The sequence below is a fragment of the Mus musculus genome, chromosome 12 (genome assembly GCF_000001635.26).
Source record: "Mus musculus strain C57BL/6J chromosome 12, GRCm38.p6 C57BL/6J".
In the NCBI taxonomy this organism is placed as follows: Eukaryota; Metazoa; Chordata; class Mammalia; order Rodentia; family Muridae; genus Mus; species Mus musculus.
Window position 1 is genome coordinate 85,745,636 of NC_000078.6, and position 23,151 is coordinate 85,768,786.

The window sequence follows — 23,151 nt, forward strand, 5'->3', positions numbered from 1 at the left end:
AGGTGTGTGCCACCACGCCTGGCTGGATTTTTCTAAGGGCCATTATTTCACCATCTACATTTTGCAAAAGAAACGGGAGCTCAGAAGTGGTGTTCAGTGACCTATTGTTACACGCCTAAGTCGCTAAACCGGAATCCAACCTAAATTTTGGGTTCTTTATCACTGTGAACCCATGGAGTTGTAGGGACCAGCGCAAGCCAGCATTCCTTCTCTGAAAGCCTTGCTTCCAGGCTAAGAGGTGACGCTCAGGGGATCGGTAGGTGGCAGCGGAGGGCTACGAGGCTGTATGAGTCACTTCGTTGCCTCACTCCCAGAGCCTGCGCAGAGACTTGGTTCCACAACTTTCCCTCCAGGCTATGCTTGGCTCGCGGGGTTCCCTAGTGGGAGACCTCAGGGACCCGTCAGACACTAAACAAGTTCATATACGAGTTCACCAAAATAAGTCTTTGTCGGCTGGGAGGTCTCTGAGAAAAGCAAGCATTCCTTTCACCAGGCACACTGAACTGTCACCTGGAGAGCCCAGCAAAAGAGAGGAAGGTAGGGATCTCTCTCGGATCCCCCTGAGCAGTTTAGGGACTCCGAGCCTCGGTGCACGCCCGCTGGCCCCGAGAAGACTCTGACCTCGGAAGGGCGTGAGGCGAAGTCCTCATTTACCAACGAAGACCTCTGGGAGTGGGGGGGACAAGTGAATTTAGGGAAAGTGTAGGGGTGGGGGCTAACCGGGCGGTTTCCATGACACCGGGGACGTCGGAGAGGAATGTACACCCCAACCTATGGCGAAACAAGAGCGGCGCCTTGCGAGCCCCGCTCAAGGAGGCAGGGGATCCTGGGTGGGAGGGGTTGAGGGGCGTGGGGAGCCGGGCAGGCCGGGGGGCGGGGCGGTCACGTGCGCCCGAGGGGGCGAGGCCCCAGCCTGCCCGGGAGCAAACCGAGCTCGCCCTGCCACAGTTCGCTGTTCAGGAGTCAAACTTTTTCCAGGACGGTCAACGCTTCATCTGGACAGCCTGGAACGCGTGGCAAGGCGTCTGCGGCCAACTTGGGGGACAACAGTTTGCTAGGGAGTGATCGTAGGAACCTGAGATCTCGATTTCTCCGCTAACAGAGGTGCGCTCCCGGAGAAGTGTTGCCTCAGCTCTAGGGGGACAGGCAAAAGGCTGCTGACCCATAAGACTGTAGGAGTCAGTACGTGCCTGGGATTCAGGAGCTCGTTGTGGTCATGGTGAATGAAAGTCTCAACCAGGAGGAGAGCAATGACAGACCTGCGCCAGAGTCGGAATTCCAGATGGACACCAGCTACTCCACCCAGCCCAGCGGCTCCATCCATCCCAGCGTCTCAGGCCACCCCAGCGTCTCAGGCCACCCCAGCGTCTCAGGCCACCCCAGTGTCTCCATCCATCCTAGTGTCTCCATCGACCCCAGCGTCTCTGTCCGTCCCAGCAGTTCAGCACTCCCCAGTACCTTGGCTCAACCCAGCGGTTTGACCCATCATAGTAGCTTGGTTAGAGAAGACAGCGTGATCAAGGTGAGCAAGCGTCGTTGGGTCGTGGTCCTGGTGTTCAGTTGCTACTCCTTGTGCAATGCCTTCCAGTGGATTCAGTACGGCTCCATCAATAACATCTTCATGAACTTCTACGGTGTCAGTGCCTTTGCCATTGATTGGCTGTCCATGTGCTACATGCTGACCTACATCCCTCTGCTCCTGCCCGTGGCCTGGATGCTGGAGAAATTTGGTCTTCGAACCATCGCTATCACCGGCTCAGCTCTCAATTGCCTGGGAGCCTGGGTAAAGCTGGGCAGCCTAGAGCCTCACCTCTTCCCGGTCACAATGGTGGGTCAGGTCATCTGCTCTGTGGCACAGGTCTTCATTCTGGGCATGCCCTCACGCATTGCTTCGGTCTGGTTTGGAGCTGATGAGGTTTCAACAGCCTGCTCCGTGGCTGTGTTTGGCAATCAGGTGAGTAGAGGGCGGGTGTGTGTGTGGACGGCTGTTCCAAAGAGAGAGAGCATCTCACCATGATGGGGCTGAGTATGTTAGAGGGTACCTGACGATGAGAGAAGCTGTAGTTTTCTGGTTCACAGACTTTATGACTCTTGGGTGGCTTTGTGGTTGGGTGTGGACTGACAGTGTAGTTGGGTGATTGTGACTGTCAGTGACATTGAAGATTAATGGGGCGGGGGTCACAAACAAAGGACTTTTTCTTTCATCCACAGTTTTTCCTAGCCTGTAGGAAGCATACTAATTAAAATATGATCGTTTTTTGATGGTGTTTCTCCCCAGCCTTTATCAGTACACCAGTTCCACCAATTTTAGGAATGCTGGTCTTTTCTCTGGTAGCAATCTTTGACTGCCAGGTGGCTGTTTAGGTGTCCTTGGTGGTTTTAGCTGGACCAGCCAGATTTGCTAGAACTCAAGATCCTCTGTGCACGAAACTGTGGGCTGGGCTGTTCTTACCTTTTACGCAGAGCTGAAACCAGGACACCTGGAACCAGGCTTTGCCCTAAACTCTCTGGGATTTAGAGCCAAGTCGAGTAGGAGAGAGTAGAAATCTCACTGCGAACTTCCAAGAAAGCTTCTGGTCTAAGCATCTTCTGTCTTTCTCCTTTTGCCTTTTCTCTTCCTGGGGCAAGCAATTCCACGTTCTTATGATCTTAGAATGGTTCTCACTTAGAAGCTTGGGTGTGTTATGCATCTGATTGCTTTCTCTGTGTATTTGAGGCAAAGCAAATGTTTATGGGCCCTTCTTTAATTGGAGCCTAGGTCCCCAGATTCATTTCTTCCAAGTTGCATGCTGTCCAAGCTGCTGCTGACAGATCACTGGTCACCCTTAGCTCTGGTGAGCCGATTTTGTCTTACCAGTTCATTTAATTTAGAAAATGTGTGTAACCTCTGACTTAGGCAGAAACGTCCTAAAACTTCTCTAAAGGCAGATTTCTTTTTCTCTTCATAAGTTTAAAAAAAAAAAAAAAGCTGGGTGGTGGTGACGCACGCCTTTAATCCTAGTACTTGGGAGGCAGAGGCAGGTGGATTTCTGAGTTCAAGGCCAGCCTTGTCTACAGAGTTCCAGGACAGCCAGGGTTACACAGAGAAACCCTGTCTCGAAAATACAAAAAAAAAAAAAAAAAGTTTCCCTGGTGCTCAGTGTGCTGGTGCAGGCCTCTGTTGGAGGATGTGATGAGTTCCAGGCCTGCCAGAGCCATCAAACTATTCACCTGATTTCTTCTTGTGAGTTTTGTTATTTGGAAAACCGAATTGACTTAAGCCTGGAGATGAGCCAGACAGTGGTGGCACGTGCCTTTAATCCCAGCACTTGAGAGGCAGAGGCAGGTGGATCTTTGTGAGTTCGAGGCCAACCTGGTCAACATAGTGAGTTTCAGGACAGCCAAAGCTACAAAGAGAAATCGTGTCTTGGAAAAAACAACCAAAGCAAAAGTCTGTAGCTGAAAGTAGATGGGCCTTTGGTTAAGGACACATTGCAAAGAGACATTGAGGGCTGGAGAGATAGCTCTGCAGTTAAGAACACTTACTATGCTTGCAGCAGACCTGAGTTAGATTTCCCACACCTCTATTGGATGGCTCACAACTACTCATAACTCCAGTACAAGGGGATATGATGCTTCTGCTTCCCCCCCAGGGCATCAGTGCTTAGATGTACAGACTCACAAGTTATAGCAATAAACATTTACAAATAGGCTTTAGAAAAACATAGATATTGAACTGGGTATAGTGGTGCATGCCTAGAATCCTAGCACTTGAGAGGGAGACACAGGAGGGTCAGAAGTTCAAAGTCATCCTAGGCTACATAGTGAGCTCAAGACCACTGTCACTCTGTCTCAAATATAAACAAACAAACAAACAAACAAATAAATAAGAGAATTGCATTTAACAGTCATACTTTTTGTTTTGTTTGGTTTGGTTTTTTGGGTTTTTTTGTTTGTTGGTTTGTTGTTTTTCTTTTTTTGTTGTTGTTTTGTTTTTTGTTTTTCAAGACAGGGTTTCTCTGTATAGCCCTGGCTGTCCTAGAACTCACTCTGCAGACCAGGCTGGCCTCAACTCAGAAATCCGCCTGCCTCTACCTCCCAAGAGCTGGGATTAAAGGCGTGCACCACCTGGGGACATCCAAATTGTTTGTTTGTTTGTTTGTTTGTTTGCTTTTGAGACACAGTTTCTTCTTCTCTGTGTATCCCTGGCTGACCTGGAACTCAGAGCTCTGCCTGCCTCTGCTTCCCAGTGCCGGGAGCAAAGGCAGGCACTGCTGTCACCACCCAGCTCACTTTTTTCTGTCATTAGTCCTAAGGCACAAAGTAACCCCTTGATCCACACCTCTGAAGCACGTAATACTAGATATGTTAAAATTTAAGAGGAATAGTTATTCATTTCCCATTCTACCCTACTCCCCCAGCAAGGTCAAGAAATGCTCAGAAATTTACATTTAAAAACACCCCGAGGCTGGTGAGATGGTTCAGTGGCTAAGGGTACCTGCTGCCAAGCCTACCACCAAACCTGCCAATCCGAGTGGGGTCTCCTGGATCCACATGATCCTGATCGGTGTTTCTATCCTGCCTTTGACCATTTAGTTCCCGGATAAAACACGCACACACACACACACACACGCACGCACACACACGCACACACGCACACACACACACACACGCACACACACACACACACGCACACACACACGCACACACACACACACACCCTTTATATTTACAAAAAGCCGTAGACAGCACAAGAGCTGGGCAGATGTCTACCCTCTAAGCTTATTAGACGCCACTTTCCCCCATATTACTTACTATGTTTCATCTGGGCTGCTCTTAATTCCAATTGGCCAGCCCTCAGGGCGGTGTTTTCATGACTCACTTAACCCAAGGTGGCTTCTCTCTCCTCCTTCACCCCTTTTCCCCTCATGGTTCTCCTTTGAGCCCCCAGGCCTGAGAATCCTAAAACCCTCCTATGTCTCTTCTGCCTAGCTATTGGCTGTTGGCATCAGAATTAACTTAGGTGCAATATCAAATAGTGTCACTTGGGTCTATTCACGACTCTTCCTCTCTGGGGCAATCAGATCTTGAGGAGCCAATGTTAGCATTAGAATACAGGCAGCATCAGGCCAACCCACTACACAAACATTCTGCAGACTTAATTCTTCATGGCTTGCAAACTTCACATTGGCTTTGCTAGTGTACATCACCTCAAACGCTACATCATTTTCAACCCGGTGGTTGGGAAAGCACAAAGAAAGAGATTTCCCAAAGAATACTGGTATTTGTGAACAGAAAAATATTAAAATGGTAATATGTATATCCTGGAAATCTATCCACATGTGCAAACAGGTAGAGGATAGGGAGAGTTTTAAAATTATATTTTATTTATTTTGTGTATAGAAGTATGAGCATGTGCGATAATGCATGTATGGAGATCAGGGGACAATTTGCATTCTTTCTGCCTTGGAGGTTCTCAGGATTGAACTCAGGACCCCGGGTTTGTTGGCAGGTGCCTTTATCTGCCATCTTTCTGGCCCAAGGGGGAGTTTGTTTTGTTTTGGTTTGGTTTGGTTTTTTGAGACAGGGTTTCTCTGTAGCCCTGGCTGTCCTGGAACTTACTTTGTAGACCAGGCTGGCCTCGAACTCAGAAATCCGCCTGCCTCTGCCTCCCAAGTGCTGGGATTAAAGGCGTGCGCCACCACGCCCAGCCCAACGGGGAGTTTTAAAAGACACAAATGAAAAGGACTACATCAGAAATTTTGAATTAACAGACTCTGGACACAATGATTAATATCAACGTGGTGTGGGTCTGAGTCTGAACTCGCAGATTCTGGGCAGATAGCCTCATTGAAATGATTTTTCTGCGATACCACACTGGTGCTGGGGATGTGACACAGTAGTAAAGTTCACGCTTAGGGTGTGCAAGATCCTGGTCTGATCCCCAGCTCCACATAAGTGCAGTGACTTCTGTAAGGTCAGGGCCTAGCAGAAGCTCTGTGACCATTTACATGAGACAAACTGTTTCCATTCACAATCCTTTTATTGACCTTTGTTCGATTCTTAGTGAGTTCTGGCTGGCCTGGGCCTGGCTAAGTAGACAAGGTTGGGTTTGAACTCAGATCCTCCCACCTCGGCCTCCCAAGTGCTGGAATTGCAAGTAGGTCCCACCCCATTGCAATCCTTTATTACGTTTGTTTTGTTAAGGTTGACGCAAATGGCTATTTTGATCCTGACAACTTTTCTGTTTCTTTCACACAGTGGGAGCCCTGGCCTCTCTATTCCATTCTATAAAATGTTTGTGCACTTCCCCTGCCTCTGCTTCTATTAAATTCAGCTCTCAGGCGGTGGTGGCTCATGCCTTTAATCCCAGCACTTGGGAGGCAGAGGCAGGCAGATTTCTGAGTTCGGGGCCAGCCTGGTCTACAGAGTGAGTTTCAGGACATCCAGGGCTATACAGAAAAACCCTGTCTCAAAAAACAAACACAAAAAAAACCCACCTAAAATGTTCAAAGTACTTTTTCATCCATTTTTTTTTTAAAGTTTAATCTTTTCAGCAACTCCTGTGAGGTAGGTAGAATTGTCCCTGTGGTCACAGGGGAGGGGATGGAGAGGAACATAAAAAGAGTGGACTTAACCACGCTCTCGTAGCGACTGAGTGGTAACAGAAGAATTGGACCAGCTCTAACTCCAAAGTCCAAACGTCAGTAAGCCAACACCTACTCTTCCTGGGGGAAATCCAGTGTTTTGTTTTGTTTTAAGTAATCAAGTGTAGGGCCGTGATGGTGCACACCGTTAACCTCAGCACTTGGGAGGCAGAGGCAGGCAGATCACTGAGTTCAAAGCCAATCAGGCCTACAGAGCAAGTTCCAGGATAGCCAGAGCCACACAGAGAAACCCTGTCTTGAAAACTGAAAACCAAAAACCAAGTCACCAAATAACCAAATAACCAAACAAACAAAAAATCAAGGGCTGGGACACATACAGAGTGTTTGACTAGCATGTGTACACACACACACACACACACACACACACACACACACACACACGGGAAAAGTAGGAATATGAGGTTCTGATTTTGTTCAGTGTTTGTCTTAGGGTTTCTAGTGCTGTTGAGAAAGTACCATGACCAAAAAGCAAGTTGGGGAGGAAAGGGTTTATTCAGCTTACACTTTCAGATCATAGTCCATCACTGGGGGAGGTCAGAACTGGAACTCAAGCTGAGCTGGGACCTGGAGGCAGGAGCTGATGCAGAGGCCATGGAGGGAGGCTGCTTACTTACTGACTTGCTCCCCATGACTTGCTCAGCCTGCTTTCTTCTAGAACTCATGACCACCTGCCCAGGAATGGCAGCACCCACCATGGGCTAGACGCTCGGGCATTAATCACTAATTGAGAAAGTACCTTACATCTGAATCTCAAGGAAGCATTTCCTCAATCAAGGCTCCTTCCTCTCTGATGACTCTAGCTAGTGTCAGGTTGACACACAAGATCAGCCAGTACAGTGTCTCAAAGACTTTTAATGGTTGCTTGTTTGTTTAAGGTCTCGCTATAGAGCCTTACCTTACCTGGAACTCAATAAGTAGACTCAACTGGCCTTGAACTCACAGAAATCCACCTGGCTCTGTCTCCCAAGTGCTGGGGTTAAAGTTCCCTAGACATTGCCAGGAAGTGGGCTAGAGCCTGAAAGAAAGGAAGGGTGAGATTGCCTTAGGGGTAGGGAGGACTGGAGATTTAACCCAGAAAGTGACGCTCTTGCCTTTGTGTGGTGGACTCTGATCTGGGGGAGTCTGGCGGTAAAAACTGCATTCTTTTTGATCAAGCATTGTTTCAATGGAAAGCCATCTGCAGTGGGATTTTGAGTGATAAGGGCACTTTGTTGCTATAGAAGACTTAAAAGGTCTCAAATGCTAGGCAAAAGGCTAACTTGGTGCTTACTTAACATATCAAAGCAGACCTGCCTATCAGGTTCTCTTAGCATCCCTCAGTCCCTACCTATTATAGGGCATAGCTGACATACCTGGCTTCCTACCCTAAACTCTCCAACTCAGGGGCTGGGCCACCCTTTCCCCTGCTGCCCTGCCCTATATAATACAGACAGGTTGACTATGCTAATTTTTTCTTCCCTCCCTCCCTCCCTCCCTCCCTCCCTCCCTCCCTCCCTCCCTCCCTCCCTCCCTCCCTTTCTTCCTTCCTTTTTTTCCCCCATTACCTCCTGGTCTCCTGATCTCCTGGTTCTCCCTTCTCTCCCGGACTGTCTCAGGGTCATGTTCACTCTGGACTCTCCCAGATGTCTCTGCCTCTGGCTATGCAGCTCTCATATCTACAGTAAACCCTCGCCTCCTCACCACCACACCTAGAAGCAATCATGCCTTTTTTTTTTATTTCTGGTTTGTTTGTTTGTTTGTTTCATTCAAAAGGAATCCTTGTAGTAGAGTCTGAGAGCTGGGTGAGCCAGGATAGGATAGATGATAGGAGTCAGAAGAGAGCTTTCCAGGTTGGCTTCAACCCTAGATGAGGGGAGATAGCCTGCAGTACATCCAGACAAGGAAAGAGAACTCAGGCCCTGCCACCCAGGATAACAAGGAAGCAGTCTGCTTTTAGAGGTAGGGAAACACAACACTTTCGAGGTTCGAATCCAGCAGAAGTCCTGGTTATCTAAAATAACTCTGGTTCGTGGAACTGTAACACTGGAGCTTGTGCAAGCCTCACATGGAACAAAATTTTCTGGTCGCCCTGCTAAAAATGTAAACGGCAAAGGAGAGTATTAGTTTTAATGCAAGATTTTAGTTAGCACACCACATGCCAAATACTATTTAAACATGTTGTCAATCTAACACAATTACTAGGGTGATGTTTTATGTCTCCCCCACCCCAGCCCCCTTGTGGTCCTGGGAATCCAACCCCAGGCTTCATTGTTCTAGGTTTGTGCTCTACCATTGAGCTACATGCCTCGGCTTTACACCCTCTTCATTGCCAAGTCTTTGGAAATTTATACACTTCCATGTGCATTTCCCTGTAAGTTCTGAATGGCCTTGCTCCACAGGCAGCTGGACATTCAGGTGAACAATTAGGGGAGAATTGTGGTGGATAAAGAGGGGCTCTCAGAAGTGACTTCAGCCCCAAGGAGGCGGTGCTTGCTTGACTGGCTGAGCCTGTACTGTCACCAGAAAGGCTGAGGGAGGCTGAGGAGGAGTGACTCAGGAACCAGAGTTCTAAGGTGACGTCAGTGAAGTCTTATTTCAAAATCTTGACCTGCTTAGGTTTGGTGACCTGTAGGTCAGGAGATCAGGAGGAGATCCGGGCTTATCACATAACTCTGAGCTCTTTCCCTATTTGGATCTGCTGAGCTCAGGGACTGGCCAGGGTCTGAAATGAAGGCCTCTGATTATCTGTCGGTTGATCTTGCAATGGCTACCAGGAGCTCCCACACCTGACTGACTGCCTTCTGACTTCCGGAAATGCTTTGGAAGACTGGGAGAGGTGGGGGTGGGGCAGGGGAACCTCTTCAAACCATATGGTATCTGCTCTTTCTGCTGGGCCAGCCTTGTCAGACAAAAAGGGCAATTGTTGCTACAAAATGTACAACCTGTGGCCCTTAAACCTATCTTCCTTCCTTTCTTTTTTGTTTTTTTTGAGACAGGGTTTCTCTGTATAGCCCTGGCTGTCCTGGAACTCACTTTGTAGACCAGGCTGGCCTCGAACTCAGAAATCTGCCTGCCTCTGCCTCCCGAGTGCTGGGATTAAAGGCATGGGCCACCACACCTGGCCCTTCTTTTCTTTCATAGTTAAAAAGAAATTATAAGTACAACTTTTCACATAAAAAATTTGGGAGGGGGTGTAGGGGATGTGGGAATTGAAACAGGATCTTATCATGTAGCCCAGGCTAGACTTGAACAGCAGTAGTCCACAGGCCTAAGCTTACAAGCATATATTGCCACATCTAGCTTGAAATTTGTTTTTGTGTTTCGTTTTGTTTTAACAACATAACAGGGCTATATCCTATGAAGGGCTGGTAATGTCCGTGGAGTCAACCCCATTTACTGTTGTTACCTGTCAGCCCAACATACATCATCATTAAACAGTAATTCTTCTTTTCTTTTCTTCCCTCCAGCCCCTGGGAACCTCTCTCTGCTACTTGGTACATCTTTGTGTTTGAATTTGCCTATTCTTGGAAGTGGACTCATATTCATGGGTCTCCAGTGTCCGACTTATGAAGTTGGTTTTATTTTTATTTTCTTTGAAAATTTCATCTGCATGGGTGTTTGCCTGTGTACCACATGCATGCCTGGTGCCTGAGGAGGCCAGAAGAGATCCCTTGGAACGGGAGTTGTAGCCAGTTGTAAACTGCTTATGTGGGTGCCAGAATCGAACCCGGGTCCTCCGGAAGAGCAGTCAGTGCTCTTAACCTTGATCCACCATCTCTGAGATTAGTTTTTAAAAGCTAGTAACTAATTCAAAGATTCTATTTTTGATGAGGTATGTTAGTGGATTTATTTATTTATTTACTTTTACTTATTTATTTTGGCTGTTGGGGTTTGGTTTTAAGATTGGATCCTGATATGGAGTTGGACTGGCCTTGAACTTCAGATTTTCTTTCCTTAGCTTCTTCACAACCAGTTTGATAGAAAAGAACCACCCCACTGTGTGTGTGTGTGTGTGTGTGTGTGTGTGTGTGTGTGTGTGCACACTAAATTTCTATTTTAAAACCATGGGTTAGGTAAAATTGCTAGTTTGAGACTTTGGGAGGCAGTGGCATAGAATTGAATTCCAGTTCTGCCTTCTTTTGCTCTGAAGGCCAAGGGGCCCAGCCCTCCCCAAACATGGCCATGTGGCTGTGTAGAAAGACAGATGTCCTGTGCAGGCATCCTTGTCCAGGGAGGGCCCAGAGACACATAAGCAATGTTTTGTAGTTTTCACCATAAAAGTTTCTCTATGTTTAGCTGGCTCCCCTCTGAGGTTAGCAATCCAGAGCGTTTGCTGACAGGACAGTCAGCTGTGCAGAGGGACATATATATCTCTGGGCCCTCCCTAGAGAGTTGGTCAAGGATGCCTGCACAGGACCATGTTCCAGGAGGGCTGGGCCACTTGGCCTTCAGAGCAAAAGAAAGAAGGGAGATGCCTGCATGCAGCCATCCTTATCAGGGCTGATTTATTCTGTTCGCTTTATACAATGTCTGGTGTTCAGTTAGGAGGAGTGGCAGCTTGGGTCCCCTCGGGCTGAGGGGACAGGTTAGGCCTCTGAGTAGGACTCCTAATTCTAACCCCCTTGCGATTCAGAAGTGGAGGGCCAGGGGATGCTCTGATGGAATATGAAACATATCCATTGTAGATGCCCCTAATGCTGGCTTGTAAACGGACATTTCTCCAGCATACTGGAGGAGCTCAGGTTGGCTTCACTGGCCCCCTCCTTGACTTTGGTCCATTGTAGACCCTGCTACAGTATCTGTTAATTGCACAGAATCAAGTCTATGTCTTCAGGTCCTGAACCCCTGTTCCCTCCCTGTCCCTGTCCTGTCCTGTCCTGTCCTGTCCTGTCCCTGTCCTGTCCCTGTCCTGTCCCCTGTCCCCTGTCCCCTGTCCCCTGTCCCCTGTCCCCTGTCCCCTGTCCTGTCCTGTCCTGTCCTGTCCTGTCCTGTCCTGTCCTATCCGGTTACTTCCCATCATCCACTGCTCTCACTTGGCTCCATACCCATCTCCTTGAAGCCATACTATTTTGAGAATAAGAGAGGCCATGGAGAATGACGTCCACAAGTGGTTCTAGGTCCTCACTCCCCTGCAGAGACATTAAATAAACAACTCGGAACTGGCCAAAGTAACTTCTTTATGTAACCTTTTTCAATTCTGTCAGAGAGCTACAGAAACTAAGAAGCAACCGAGAAAAGGCAGTGTTCAAGAGGTAGGAAAGGCCATGGCTTTGTGCTCCTATTCTGGATCCTTCCCAGAACTGTTGCAGCCTCCTGGAGGTTTGCTTGCAGACTACCCACTGAATTTGCTGCATTATCATCTGTTTTTAACACAGTAGCATTTGATACCTAACAATGAGCAACCCAGCAAGAAACTTAGGAAAAGAATTCAGTTAATAGCCGGGCGTGGTGGTGCACGCCTTTAATCCCAGCACTCGGGAGGCAGAGGCAGGCGGATTTCTGAGTTCGAGGCCAGCCTGGTCTACAAAGTGAGGTCCAGGACAGCCAGGGCTATACAAAGAAACCCTGTCTCGAAAAACCAAAAAAAAAAAAAAAAAAAAAAAAAGAATTCAGTTAATAATAGTGAACAACAACAACAACAACTAAACTTAGGAACAAGCCAAGAAAGTGAAAAACAGTGACCCTTCTTCCCTTCGGATTGTGTAAGTGCCCACAAGTGACCTTTGGAGCACTTAAACTCCATCCTCAAAGCATTCTACTCTTCCTCGTTAAAAGAACTTGACTCCCTTGTCAATAATCTCTCGATTATACACTGAGAACTATAAACTGTTGCTGAAAGAAATGAAAGGAAAATAAATAAACAGAAAGCACTTCTGCATTCGTCCGCTGCCAAATTTCATGATGTTGAGATGGCTACAGCGCAGCGTGTGGCCCCCCCCCCCCGAAGGTTCTGGTCAGTCTCTCTCCAGTCCCAGTGATCTGTTTTGTAAAAATCAGAGAGACCAAAGTAGCTAGAGGAATCTCACAGAGAACAGTGACAGGGTCAGGGCTTCAAAATGCCATGGGGACAGAATGGCTTTGACAGAAAGACATCTACAAAGATCAATGAAATTTGGAAGAGAATTCAGAAGTCCTCACATATGATCGAAAGGTTTTGTTATTGTTGTTGTTGTTGTTTTGTTTTTTTAGAGTATATGGGCTACCTATATGCAGGTGCCTACCAAGGCCAGACGAGGACATTGGATCCCCTGGAAGTGCAATTAGAGGCAGTAAGGAACTGTTATATGGGTGCTGGGAACCAAACGTGGGTTCTTTGCAAGAGCACCAAGAGCTCTTAACTGCTGAGCCATCTCTCCAACCCTATATTTTTTTCAAAAAACAGTGTGTGTGTGTGTGTGTGTGTGTGTAAACACACAAAGAGTAGCACATACTCACGTGAATATCAGAGGACAACTTTCAGAAGTCAGTTCTCTCCACCATGTGAGTTCTAGGAACTGGACTCAGGCTTCTCTCTCAGGCTCCTTGGCAAGCAAACTTATCCACTGACCCATCCTATCTGCCCTGGATCAGAGATTGTTGACAAGGGAGTCAAGGTCTTTTAACGAGGAAGAGTAGAATGCTTTGAGGATGGAGTTTAAGTGCTCCAAAGGTCACTTGTGGGCACTTACACAATCCGAAGGGAAGACGGGTCAATGTTTCCAACTGGCTGGCACGACCAAGTTCCTGAAAAGCAATGTTAAGAACAAGACGTGTTAGCTATGGCAAAGTTAACTGGAGTCATCTGCATGCGGCTCAGCTGGGGACTTGGAGCGTTGGTTCTCAACACAGGGGAAGCTAGAAATGAAAAGCTGGGTATCGAAGGATTCAAGTCATTAAAAGCAAACTGGATTTTGCAGACTCTGCAAGACTTCAGTCACACGAGGCTGCCCAACCCTACACTGCTGTAGTGAAGGACTTGCAGGGACGACCTGTACTCTCACCAACCAGGTTAGCACCTGGAGGTTCGTTCTCAAAGATTTAATTTGCCACAACAGCTCACAGACAGATGGGACTACCTGACTTAAAATTTGCCAGCTTTTAAAGGATGCAGTTTAGGAAATGTTAAGAGAGGTGTGGGGTTTGGTGTGGGAAGAATGTGTGGAGTTACTCCTGGCCCTTGTAGGCCAACTTCCCAGCCCTCTGTATGTTCCCAGTCTGGAAACTCCCTGTGATTCAACATTCTAGACTTTAGAATTCTGTCTCTAGAATCCAGACTTCTTAACACAGCTCAGTCTTGAGTGTTCCTCCCTGGAGTTAAGAGGAAGATGAAAACAGGTAGTTCTCATTTTCCGGTCATTGCTTTCTAAGTAAAGGTAATTGCACTGTCCAGGGAGTCTTAGCCTGTTACCTCATTATCATAAATTCAGGTCTTTTGGGGAGGGACTCTTTAAGAATTACAAGAAGACATTTCTGTGATTCAGGTCTTTCCAGGGGATGTTGGAGCTCTGAGCCAAGAACTGGAACAAGGGTTAAATAATATAAATATAAGTAAAATTTGTATTATGCTACAGGTATATAAACTAGTCACATAAAAAACCCAGAGTTAGGATGGTGGTTGCTAAGGATCTGGAGGAAGGGGAAACTAAGGAAGTGGTGTTTAATGGTGGTGTTTTCAGTTTGAGAAGAGGAGTTCGATCATGTGACTTTTGCACTTTAAAACCAATGCTTAATATGATGGAATTGGTCCACACACTCAAAATGGTTAAACCACTGTTTTTTCCCCTGTTGATGTTGGAGATGGAATTCAGGGCCTAGTGTCTGCTAGGGAAGTACTCTACCACTGAACAAGGCCCTCACCTGAAATATTTAAACTGTGTGTGTAACTACCATCACCAAGGGAAACATATCCACACCTACTCTCTTCCCGCTGGAACCCTTTCTGGGGAGATTAGGGGTCCTTGTGTGTGTGATGTGTGTGTGTGTGTGTGTGTTTTGTTTTTGTTTGTTTGTTTTTTAATTTTCTTGAGACAGAGTCTTTCTGTGTAGTCTGGCTGTCCTGGAAGTCATTCTAGACTAGGCTGGCCTTGAGCTCATAAAGATCTACTCGCCTCTGCCTCTGGAGTGCTGGTGTTAAAGGCATGCACCACTAGGCCGGCTCTTTTTGTAGGCTCTTATTAATACAATAATTTAGAGATGGAGTCAGAAAGAAGCTTGGGGGCAGTTTTATTAGTTTTGGAGGTTTTGTTTCATTTTAAGCACAAACAAGAGGCAAATCTTAGCAGCTTCTCGGAATAGGGAGACGGAGAAGAGGAAGAGAAAAACCATCCTATCTTCTGCAATAGATGTTGCCCAGCCTGAGGGCAGAAGGGTCAGGGGAAAGGGTCCGAGGAGGCACGAGAAGACCCATAGCTCCAGACAAAGCATGTTCAGGTCTTGTTTGGTATAGGAGAGAATAAGAGACAGAAAAGAAGAAAAAGGAGAAGTTAGGCTTCTCAGAGTTAGGACTACAAAGCAGGCAAGCTGCCATGCAGGCGTGGCACTGCCTGATAGACCAGAGCCCTGGTTCTCAACCTTCCTAATGCTGCAACCCTCTAATATACCCTCACGCATGGTGACCCCCAACCATAAAATTATTTCATTGCTACTTCATGGCTATAATTTTGCTACTGTTATGAAGTGTAATTTAAATATCTGCTATGCAGAATAGGTGATGCGTGATCGCTGTTAAAGGGTCCTTTGACAACCCCCACCCCCAGAAGTCATGACCCACAAGTTGAAAACCACTGAACTAGCGACTGCAATGAGGGGATCTGGCTTCAACATTATCTCATTAAGGGGATAACTCACCTCCCTTTACCTTAGCATGTTTTGGGATGAATGGGGGCCACTTTACTCCTGGCCACAGGATTGACAAGCCAGCTGACTCACTCTTTTTTTTTTTTTTTTTTTTTTTTGGTTTTTCGAGACAGGGTTTCTCTGTATAGCCCTGGCTGTCCTGGAACTCACTTTGTAGACCAGGCTGGCCTCGAACTCAGAAATCCGCCTGCCTCTGCCTCCCAAGTGCTGGGATTAAAGGCGTGCACCACCACGCCCGGTTGACTCACTCTTAAAAGGACACAGTAGTATGTAATTTAGAATATAAGGTCTTTATTTGATAGATGTTGCATTCAGATTCCAGGCTTTTGACCCCCTTTTACCCTTGCTTTTGTGGGCCTACATGAAGCTCACCTGCCTCCAATTTTTTTTTCATGCTTAAATTGAATTTTGAAAGAGTCTTACCCAGAAAAGCAAAGGTAGAAGCCAAAGCCTCCGCACCCTGGACATTACTGCCCTGAGGGCCGCTGTCCCTTTGTTTCCTGGGGCTTTGTGAACTGCTCTACTATGCTCTGTCCCTCCTCCTTCCCCCTTATCGCCAAGTGGACAACTTGCCAAAAGGCCAACCTGACTGGCAGGAGGAGCAGGGCTTTGGGCATAACAGTGCTTGCCTTTGGGTACATGACTTCCTTCCTTGATTTCCTGAAAGAAATGTAGATGAGGAATTAGTGTGCCTTGGAGGTTCAAGTCCCTGGAGGTGTCCATGCACACCCGAAGGGAACAAGAATTGGTTTAGTCTGACCCAACTAGGAGTGACCATGGCCCGAGGACACAGATCCAGGCTGCCTTGAACAATATGTTCCCTGTGAAGAGTTTATATGAGCATTCAGTCATAGAACAAGACTGCCATAAATCAATGTAGTTACTGAATTCACTGATGGGGACATCAGAAAGGCTGTTTACAGTAAAATCAGGACACTTTAGATGTAATCTGTCCGTATTCTTAGTTTTAGGGTTAATAGAAGGTAATGTTTTGCTAAGCCCCAATGCATTCCAAAGAATTTCTACTAGTCAAAAGAATGTTTGATACACAGGGTGGTGACAAGTGCTCGTTAAGGGGACTATCTTTAGATAAACCAGGATAGTTTTAGCTCTTAAGGGAACTTAGTTTACAGAGGGAAAAAATGAGCATGCCGGGACTGTTTTCTCTCCTGTTATAGAATTAATATGTCTTCCCAGTGAGAGACCACTCTGCAATTTAGAGATTGATAAAGGGGAATAACTCTTCAATAATAGCATGTGACTGGCTTTGGTTAATGTACAAAAAGGGATCAGCCTCAAACAGAAAATTTTACTAACTTTTGTAGACTGCAAGCTTCTGTATTTCATACTTGTCACCTTTAGACTCTTCTAGCTCCTGGCCTCAGGTTATACTTTGAACAGTTTAAATGGATAGGAGACTGCAAGTCTGGCCACTGAGGCAGGTGGAAGAGTTACACAGCAGAGACAATATCAGACTTATTTTTAAGTACACCAGCCTTGGTCTTTTCCAATAGTTGTGACCCTGGGTGGTTTTGCTCTCCTGGCCGAATTGTTCATTTCTTTTTTTTTTTTTTTTGGTTTTTCGAGACAGGGTTTCTCTGGATAGTCTTGGCTGTCCTGGAACTCACTTTGTAGACCAGGCTGGCCTCGAACTCAGAAATCCACCTGTCTCTGCCTCCCAAGTGCTGGGATTAAAGGCGTGCGCCACCACCGCCCGGCTGAATTGTTCATTTCTTAAGAAGAGAACCTGGGGCTTAATGACAGACCAGGTCTTATTGATGATGTCACCCTGTGCTGCCTTCTTGAGTTTCCTCTGGTGACTCATGCCTTTAATCCCAGCACTTGGGAGGCAGAGGCAGGAGGATCTCTGGGTTTGGGCTAGACACTTAGTGTAGTATGCACTTACAGGAGGTGTAGGGTAGATGACTACACTATTACTAATGGCAGATTGTAGGTCAGGGTTGTCTCTTTTGTTCTTGGAATGAAGCCTAGGAGCCGGTCAATCCTGTTGAACAAACATTTAGAGAAGCCTTTCCTAGCAACCCTAAACTTCACTTATCTCTAAGAGGTCTGGTTAGTATACTACCTATCTTTGAGGCATTTTGGATGCAGAATGCTCATAGTTAAATTCTACTTTGTGTGAGTTAATGTCTTCTAAGCAGATTTTTTTCATAAATTCTATTCTTGTGTCTTCTCCATCACCATGTGACTCAGTCCTCTTTCACTGAAATGAGCCATCTTGTCATTATTGTGTACATTGGACACTGTCTTTATGTAGCCATCTATCCTACAGCCAGATCCATAATTGTTGTGAGTCTCAGATTCTTTTGTAAACTGGAGACAAAACTGGCCAAGGCAAAAGAAGGGGAGGAGAGTTAAGTAATTTCTTAGATAGGAAGTACCAAAGAGAGACTCAGGTGTAGCCCAGCAGTACTTACTTAGCATGCACAGGGTCCTACGTTCAATCCCCACCACTGAAATGCTAAAGGATGAAGATCTATATTCAATTTATTGCATCTATTGTCCAGATGTAGATAAATCTACAAGACTCCAGTACGGGCACAGTAAGAGGCAAGCGGACAGCTCTTCTGGGAAGTTGAAATTTGAGTTGATTCTTAAGGGGAGAAAAATTGTTTTAAAATTGTATGTGTGCTCTTCTGTGGTCCAGAAGAGGGATCCTTGGAACTTGAATCAGGTGGTTGTGAGCTTCCTGATGTGGGTACAGGGAAGCCAACTCAGGTCATCTCCAAGAACAGCAAATGCTCTTAACTCCGGTTTCTAGAGTTGTGTCTCCTCCCGCCCCCCAGATAGGAACTCTCTATGTTGCCTTGGCTGTCCTGGAACTCACTCTGTAGACCAGGCTGATCTTGAACTTTTATATTTAGAGATCCACCTGCCTCTGCTTCCCAAATCCTGGGATAAAAGGTGTTCACTACCACTACCTGGCTTAGAGTTGAATCTTAATGAACAGAGAGGGCAAGAGCTAGATCAGAAGGGGGTGGAGTCATCCTAGAGAACTCCTTAGCAGTGTCCTGATGTCCTCCAGAGTTTCAGAAGGTGAGAGGAGAGTTGAGGTCCAAGGACAGAGTGTCATTTCCCCCGACTGTGGTGACAAAAACTCTTTGTGATGTAACTTGGGAGTCTCTGCTGTGGCACAGATACTAGGTCACATGACAGACTGCAGCGCCCCTCACACACCCAAGATTCTTCTTCCCAACTTCTTGGTGCACACATCCACTTTCTGTTGCCTGATTCCTGATCTGTTTCCATAAGTGCTTTCGGGAGATGTTTTTTCCTAGACTTAACTGCCTGCTCTACCCTCACCAGTCAGCACCAGGTGGAATGTAGAATGGAATGTAGAACGGAGGACCAACCCCTCAGGAGGGATAGGAACCACGAGGTCAGATGAAAACTGCTTGTTCCTCCTCTTTATCTTCTGTCTCCCATCTTCTTGCTTAGTGCCATTTCTAAAGCGTAGGTGAGCATCTTTCTTTCCTTGGTCCTGTGGAGCAAGCCCCTTCCCCCTTTGGTAATCATCCCAGGAGCCTACAGATCCTGGTGCCCAGCTTTTCTGACCTCAGAGCTTCTCTCTATGCACAGTTTTGAGATGCAACCTGGCCAAACAGGCAGAGATGACAGCAGGCTAACTGCTTGTAGAGAGGGATGGACGGGGGTGGGTTGGATTTTACTTCCTTGCCAACTTGTGAAGACTATCCAGTAATGTCAACAGAGCATTATGATGGCAGATTGTTTCTGTTGGCTTCTATCAGACTTTATCTCAAGAGGGAAGGCAAATGTCATTGGAGCTGGGAGAAACAGCCCAGCACTGCTGCCAGGAGCCAGAGGAGTACTCTGCTCAGGGACATCTGCTCAACAAAGCCCTATCCCTGACCACCACAGAGAATTTCAGGATGAGTCAGAGGAGATTAAAATTTAGCAAGCTTATTAAGGATTTGGACAGATGCTGTGGTTCATGTCTGTAATCCTGGCTGCAGGGAAGCTGAGGCAGGAGGATTGCTGCATGTTTGAGGTGAGCCTAGACTACAAAGTGAGTTCCAGGTCAGCCTGGGCACAGATGAGGTCCTGTCTAAAATAAAAAGAAGATAGAGGTACATGGGAAGAGGACAGGACATAGCAAGGTATGGATGTGGGTGTCTTAAGAAAGAGAGGCATTAAGTGTTCACACTAGCTCAGATATGCATACATATAAACATATATGTGTGTACTTTTATATGCACCCATACCACCTGGAGGTTAGAGCTCAGACTGCTGAAGGGAGATGTCCAAGGTTATTGGGCGCACATAGCAGCACAGCCTGCTGATTCTTGATCTAGCTCCAGAAGTGCTTTCCTTGACTTAAGTGCTTCTATCTATCTGCATTTGTCAGCTCGATATATGGACTTCCTGAGACCCAACAGGATAGATGTGTGGTGTGTGCAAGCGCAAGTGTGTGTGTGTGTGTGTGTGTGTGTGTGTGTGTGTTTTGAGACAGAATGTCTCTGTGTAGTCCTTGAACTCACTCTGTAGACTAGATTGGCCTCAAACTCACAGAGAGTAACCTGCTTCTGCCTCCCAAGTGCTAGGATTAAAGGTGTTCACACACACACACACACACACACACACACACACACACACACACACACACACACATCTTAAAGAACTCCTTTTGTTGGATGAGGTTGTAAGGTGGTTTATGAGGCCCATTGTTGTTTTGAATGTCCTTGCTTGAGCCCTCTTTATCTAACCTAGAACCATGCAATAGTCCTGTAGTTGAGCCAGTCAGTCTAGTTTTGTTTTGTTTGAGACAGGGTTTCTCTGTGTAGCCCTGGCTGTCCTGGACCTCACTCTGTAGATCAGGCTGGCCTCGAACTCAGAAATTTGCCTGCCTCTGCCTCCCAAGCGCTGCGATTAAAGGTGTGCCACCACCACGCCTGGCTTGCCAGTCTAGTTTTATCTATTGTGTTGAAGTTTGATTTTCAACCAGCATGAAATGCAGACTAGAGTGGTGTGTGTGTGTGTGTGTGTGTGTGTGTGTGTGTTTCTCCTCCTAGTCTATCTTCTAACCTGCCTTAGTGAGCACAAGCCCCCTTCAGTTTCAGAAGCTGCATTGGATCCACAGCACTGAGGACCCTGGAGTAGGGAGCAGAGAGACCACAGCAAGGTGGCAGTTGTGGAACGGGATGCTCTCCCCTCCCCCATTTTGAGTCTATCCTGTAAATTCCTGCTTTAATGTTTGGGCTGGCACGGCTGTATCTTCAGCTCACTGTACATGAAACTATTTCTGTGCCTGTCTTCTCTGCAGATTGGAGGGAGGGAGGGAGCAGCTCTGAGACAGCCTAGTTTAGCAGGTCCAATCTCTGTGGAGATATTTGTTTGAGGATCATGGCTGCCCATTGAGCAATCCAAACCCCCTCAGGCCTTTGTCCTGGTCATGTTTACAGAGTCAGATTGAGCACACTGGGGAATGTCTGTTCTGAGGAGGTAGGAGGAGCGCTGACCTTCTCTTCCTGGCCTGGGACAGCTGGGGAAAGAAGAGAGGTCCATGCACCTCTAGGATCGGAACCACCTTAGGGTTGGTTGGAAGTGGATTCCTATGTGCAAGAGCAAACCCAAGGATTTGGTGGCTCTGGGGCAGAAGTTAGGAATCTGTGGTTTTGGTCCTTCCTGGAGGAGAAACACAACATGTACTTTGTTTATAAGCCAGGGAAGCTGGGCTCAGCTCTGCCGGCAGCTGGGGTGAGGCCTCCAGCAGGACACCTATTCTCTTTGGGCATTCGTTTCATTGTCAGGAGCAGGACTGTGGGACTCAGAGTTGTTGTGAAGGCTGAGCGAGGCAACGTCTATGGAAACTCCTGGAACCAAGTGCATTGCCCTTCTCTCCATCCGTCTTACCCCCCTGGCCATAACCTCCATCTCGTAGGTTCTTTCTACTGTCTGACTCCGACTGCCCAGAACATCTCAGCTACTTTCCCAGAAATCTTTGTGGACAGTTCCTTCTCTCCGGTGCCAGAAGTTGGGAAGCTGGCTCCCCTGCTCACTGTGTGTGTGTGTGTGTGTGTGTGTGTGTATGTGTGTGTGTGTGTGTGTGTGTGTTGGGGGGGTGGTGGTGGTGAGGGGTGAAGCCATGGGGTCAGTGTGTCATAGCACTTGTACTCCAAGACAGAGCCCTGCCTCCTGACAGCTGGAGCTCTGGGACTCTCATCTGAAGAAGTGATACCTGGCTGATGCTGGAAGGGCTGAGGACACTGGTGGGGACAGAAGGGTGACAGGCTGCACAGTCTCCTCTACCAGTCCCAGTGCTTTGCTACCCGAGGCTGTCATTCTTGTCCTGCTCCTCGCTTGCTGCAGTAAGGAATTTTTGGAACATCTTTAAAGATAACTACTTAACAACAAGGCCTGGGGAGAAATGGAGACTTGTATGTGTGTGCACGCGTGCGCGAGCAGTTTGATCCAGCCCTCTTACTAATATTCCTCACCTTTCTATGTGTTTTGAGACAGGGTTTCTCTGTGTAGCCCTGCCTGTCCTGGAACTCACTCTGTAGAGCAGGCTGGCCTCACAGAGATCTGCCTGCCTCTGACCCCTGAGTGCTGGGATTAAAGGCGTGCACTGCCACCACCACCTAGTTTCTTCTTCACCTTCTATGCATCACAGAATCTTCCTCTCCTCCCATGAGAAAATCCCTCACAACATTTCCTCAGTTTCTAAAGCCTTTAATGTGGGTCCTGGAGGAGCCACAGGCGGTCCAGCCCCTTGGCTTCCAGGTAGGTGGAGCTGAGTCGGGTTGGAGCCTGGGAAGGCTCTGGGCTCCTTGGTTCCTCAGAATGCTTCTGGCCAGCCGCCACAAATGCAGTCCTTTGTGTGTCTGCTACATCCTTCCCCAGCCCCAGGGGACATCCTGACTGCCGGCTCTGTTGCATCAGGACCAGCCTCTTAACACCTTGCTTTTTTTCCTCCTTGCTGATGTTTGCTTCTTTGAAGGCTAGTAGGGGGAAAAAACCATATTATGTTCTCAGGGTCTGGAAAGACCCTGGGGGACTTCTGGAGACTCTAACATTGTCTCCTTTGACGTGGAGAGAATGTTGGGAAGAGGCCCATCTATGTTACCTGTGCCTGATGACCCAGACGTCCTGCAGACCAGCACAGCGTGCTCTGCAGCACAGCCGTGCTCTGCACTTAGAATTATCGGGGATCTCTCCCATGCCTTTGTGGGCTCTGCTGCCACTTGGTGCTTCACTGAAGTTAAGCAGGTTCCGAGGGAAGGGCACTGGGAAGGGGATCTCAGAGATCTAGAACTTGACCCTGTGACTTCAGCACACTGTGTGAATTTCGCTATGGAATGGAAAAGGGGTCTTCCCAGGGTTCTGCTGCTCCATCTGGATTTTAGACCACCTGCAGCAGGTATCATTGGATTGAGACCCGGATAATATTCAGGATGCGCTGCTGTCTTAAAGGTAGTGAAATACTCTGTAGCTGTTGACTTTTGATCCCCTTTCTTGAATTTAAACAAACAAAAACGTTAAAGACTCCAGACTTGTACTTTGATAGGAAAGAAACAAACGCGTTTTCTTGTACATACTTTATAACTTGTCTGTCTTGGGAAGTACAACCTTGGACCAGGGGCTACACTCTCCATTTGGCAAGATCAGCATTCTGGTCTTTTTCAGTCAGTTTCCAAGTAAATTCTGATAA

The 23,151-nt window shown here is 47.2% G+C and overlaps 1 protein-coding gene and 1 long non-coding RNA gene across 3 annotated transcripts in view; one reads left to right on the forward strand and one right to left on the reverse strand.

Moving 5' to 3' along the window:
• Positions 1 to 903: 903 nt before the first annotated feature.
• The window catches only part of Flvcr2 (feline leukemia virus subgroup C cellular receptor 2), a 67,048-nt gene continuing 44,800 nt past the window's right edge, over positions 904 to 23,151 (forward strand). The window contains exon 1 of one of the 2 annotated variants that reach the window (NM_145447.2): positions 904 to 1,954. In NM_145447.2, the coding sequence (NP_663422.1) occupies positions 1,217 to 1,954 (738 nt within the window). In that variant the 5' untranslated portion in view covers positions 904 to 1,216. Of the gene's footprint in view, positions 1,955 to 13,887; positions 13,941 to 23,151 lie in introns of those variants that run through there. The other variant, XM_006515709.3, reaches the window with a different exon arrangement.
• Positions 8,346 to 13,822, reverse strand: Gm40478 (predicted gene, 40478). The gene is made up of 4 exons (NR_168514.1): positions 13,682 to 13,822; positions 13,295 to 13,349; positions 13,062 to 13,187; positions 8,346 to 8,718 (listed from the first exon to the last, which is right to left on the reverse strand). It is a non-coding gene; the product is annotated as a predicted gene, 40478 (long non-coding RNA).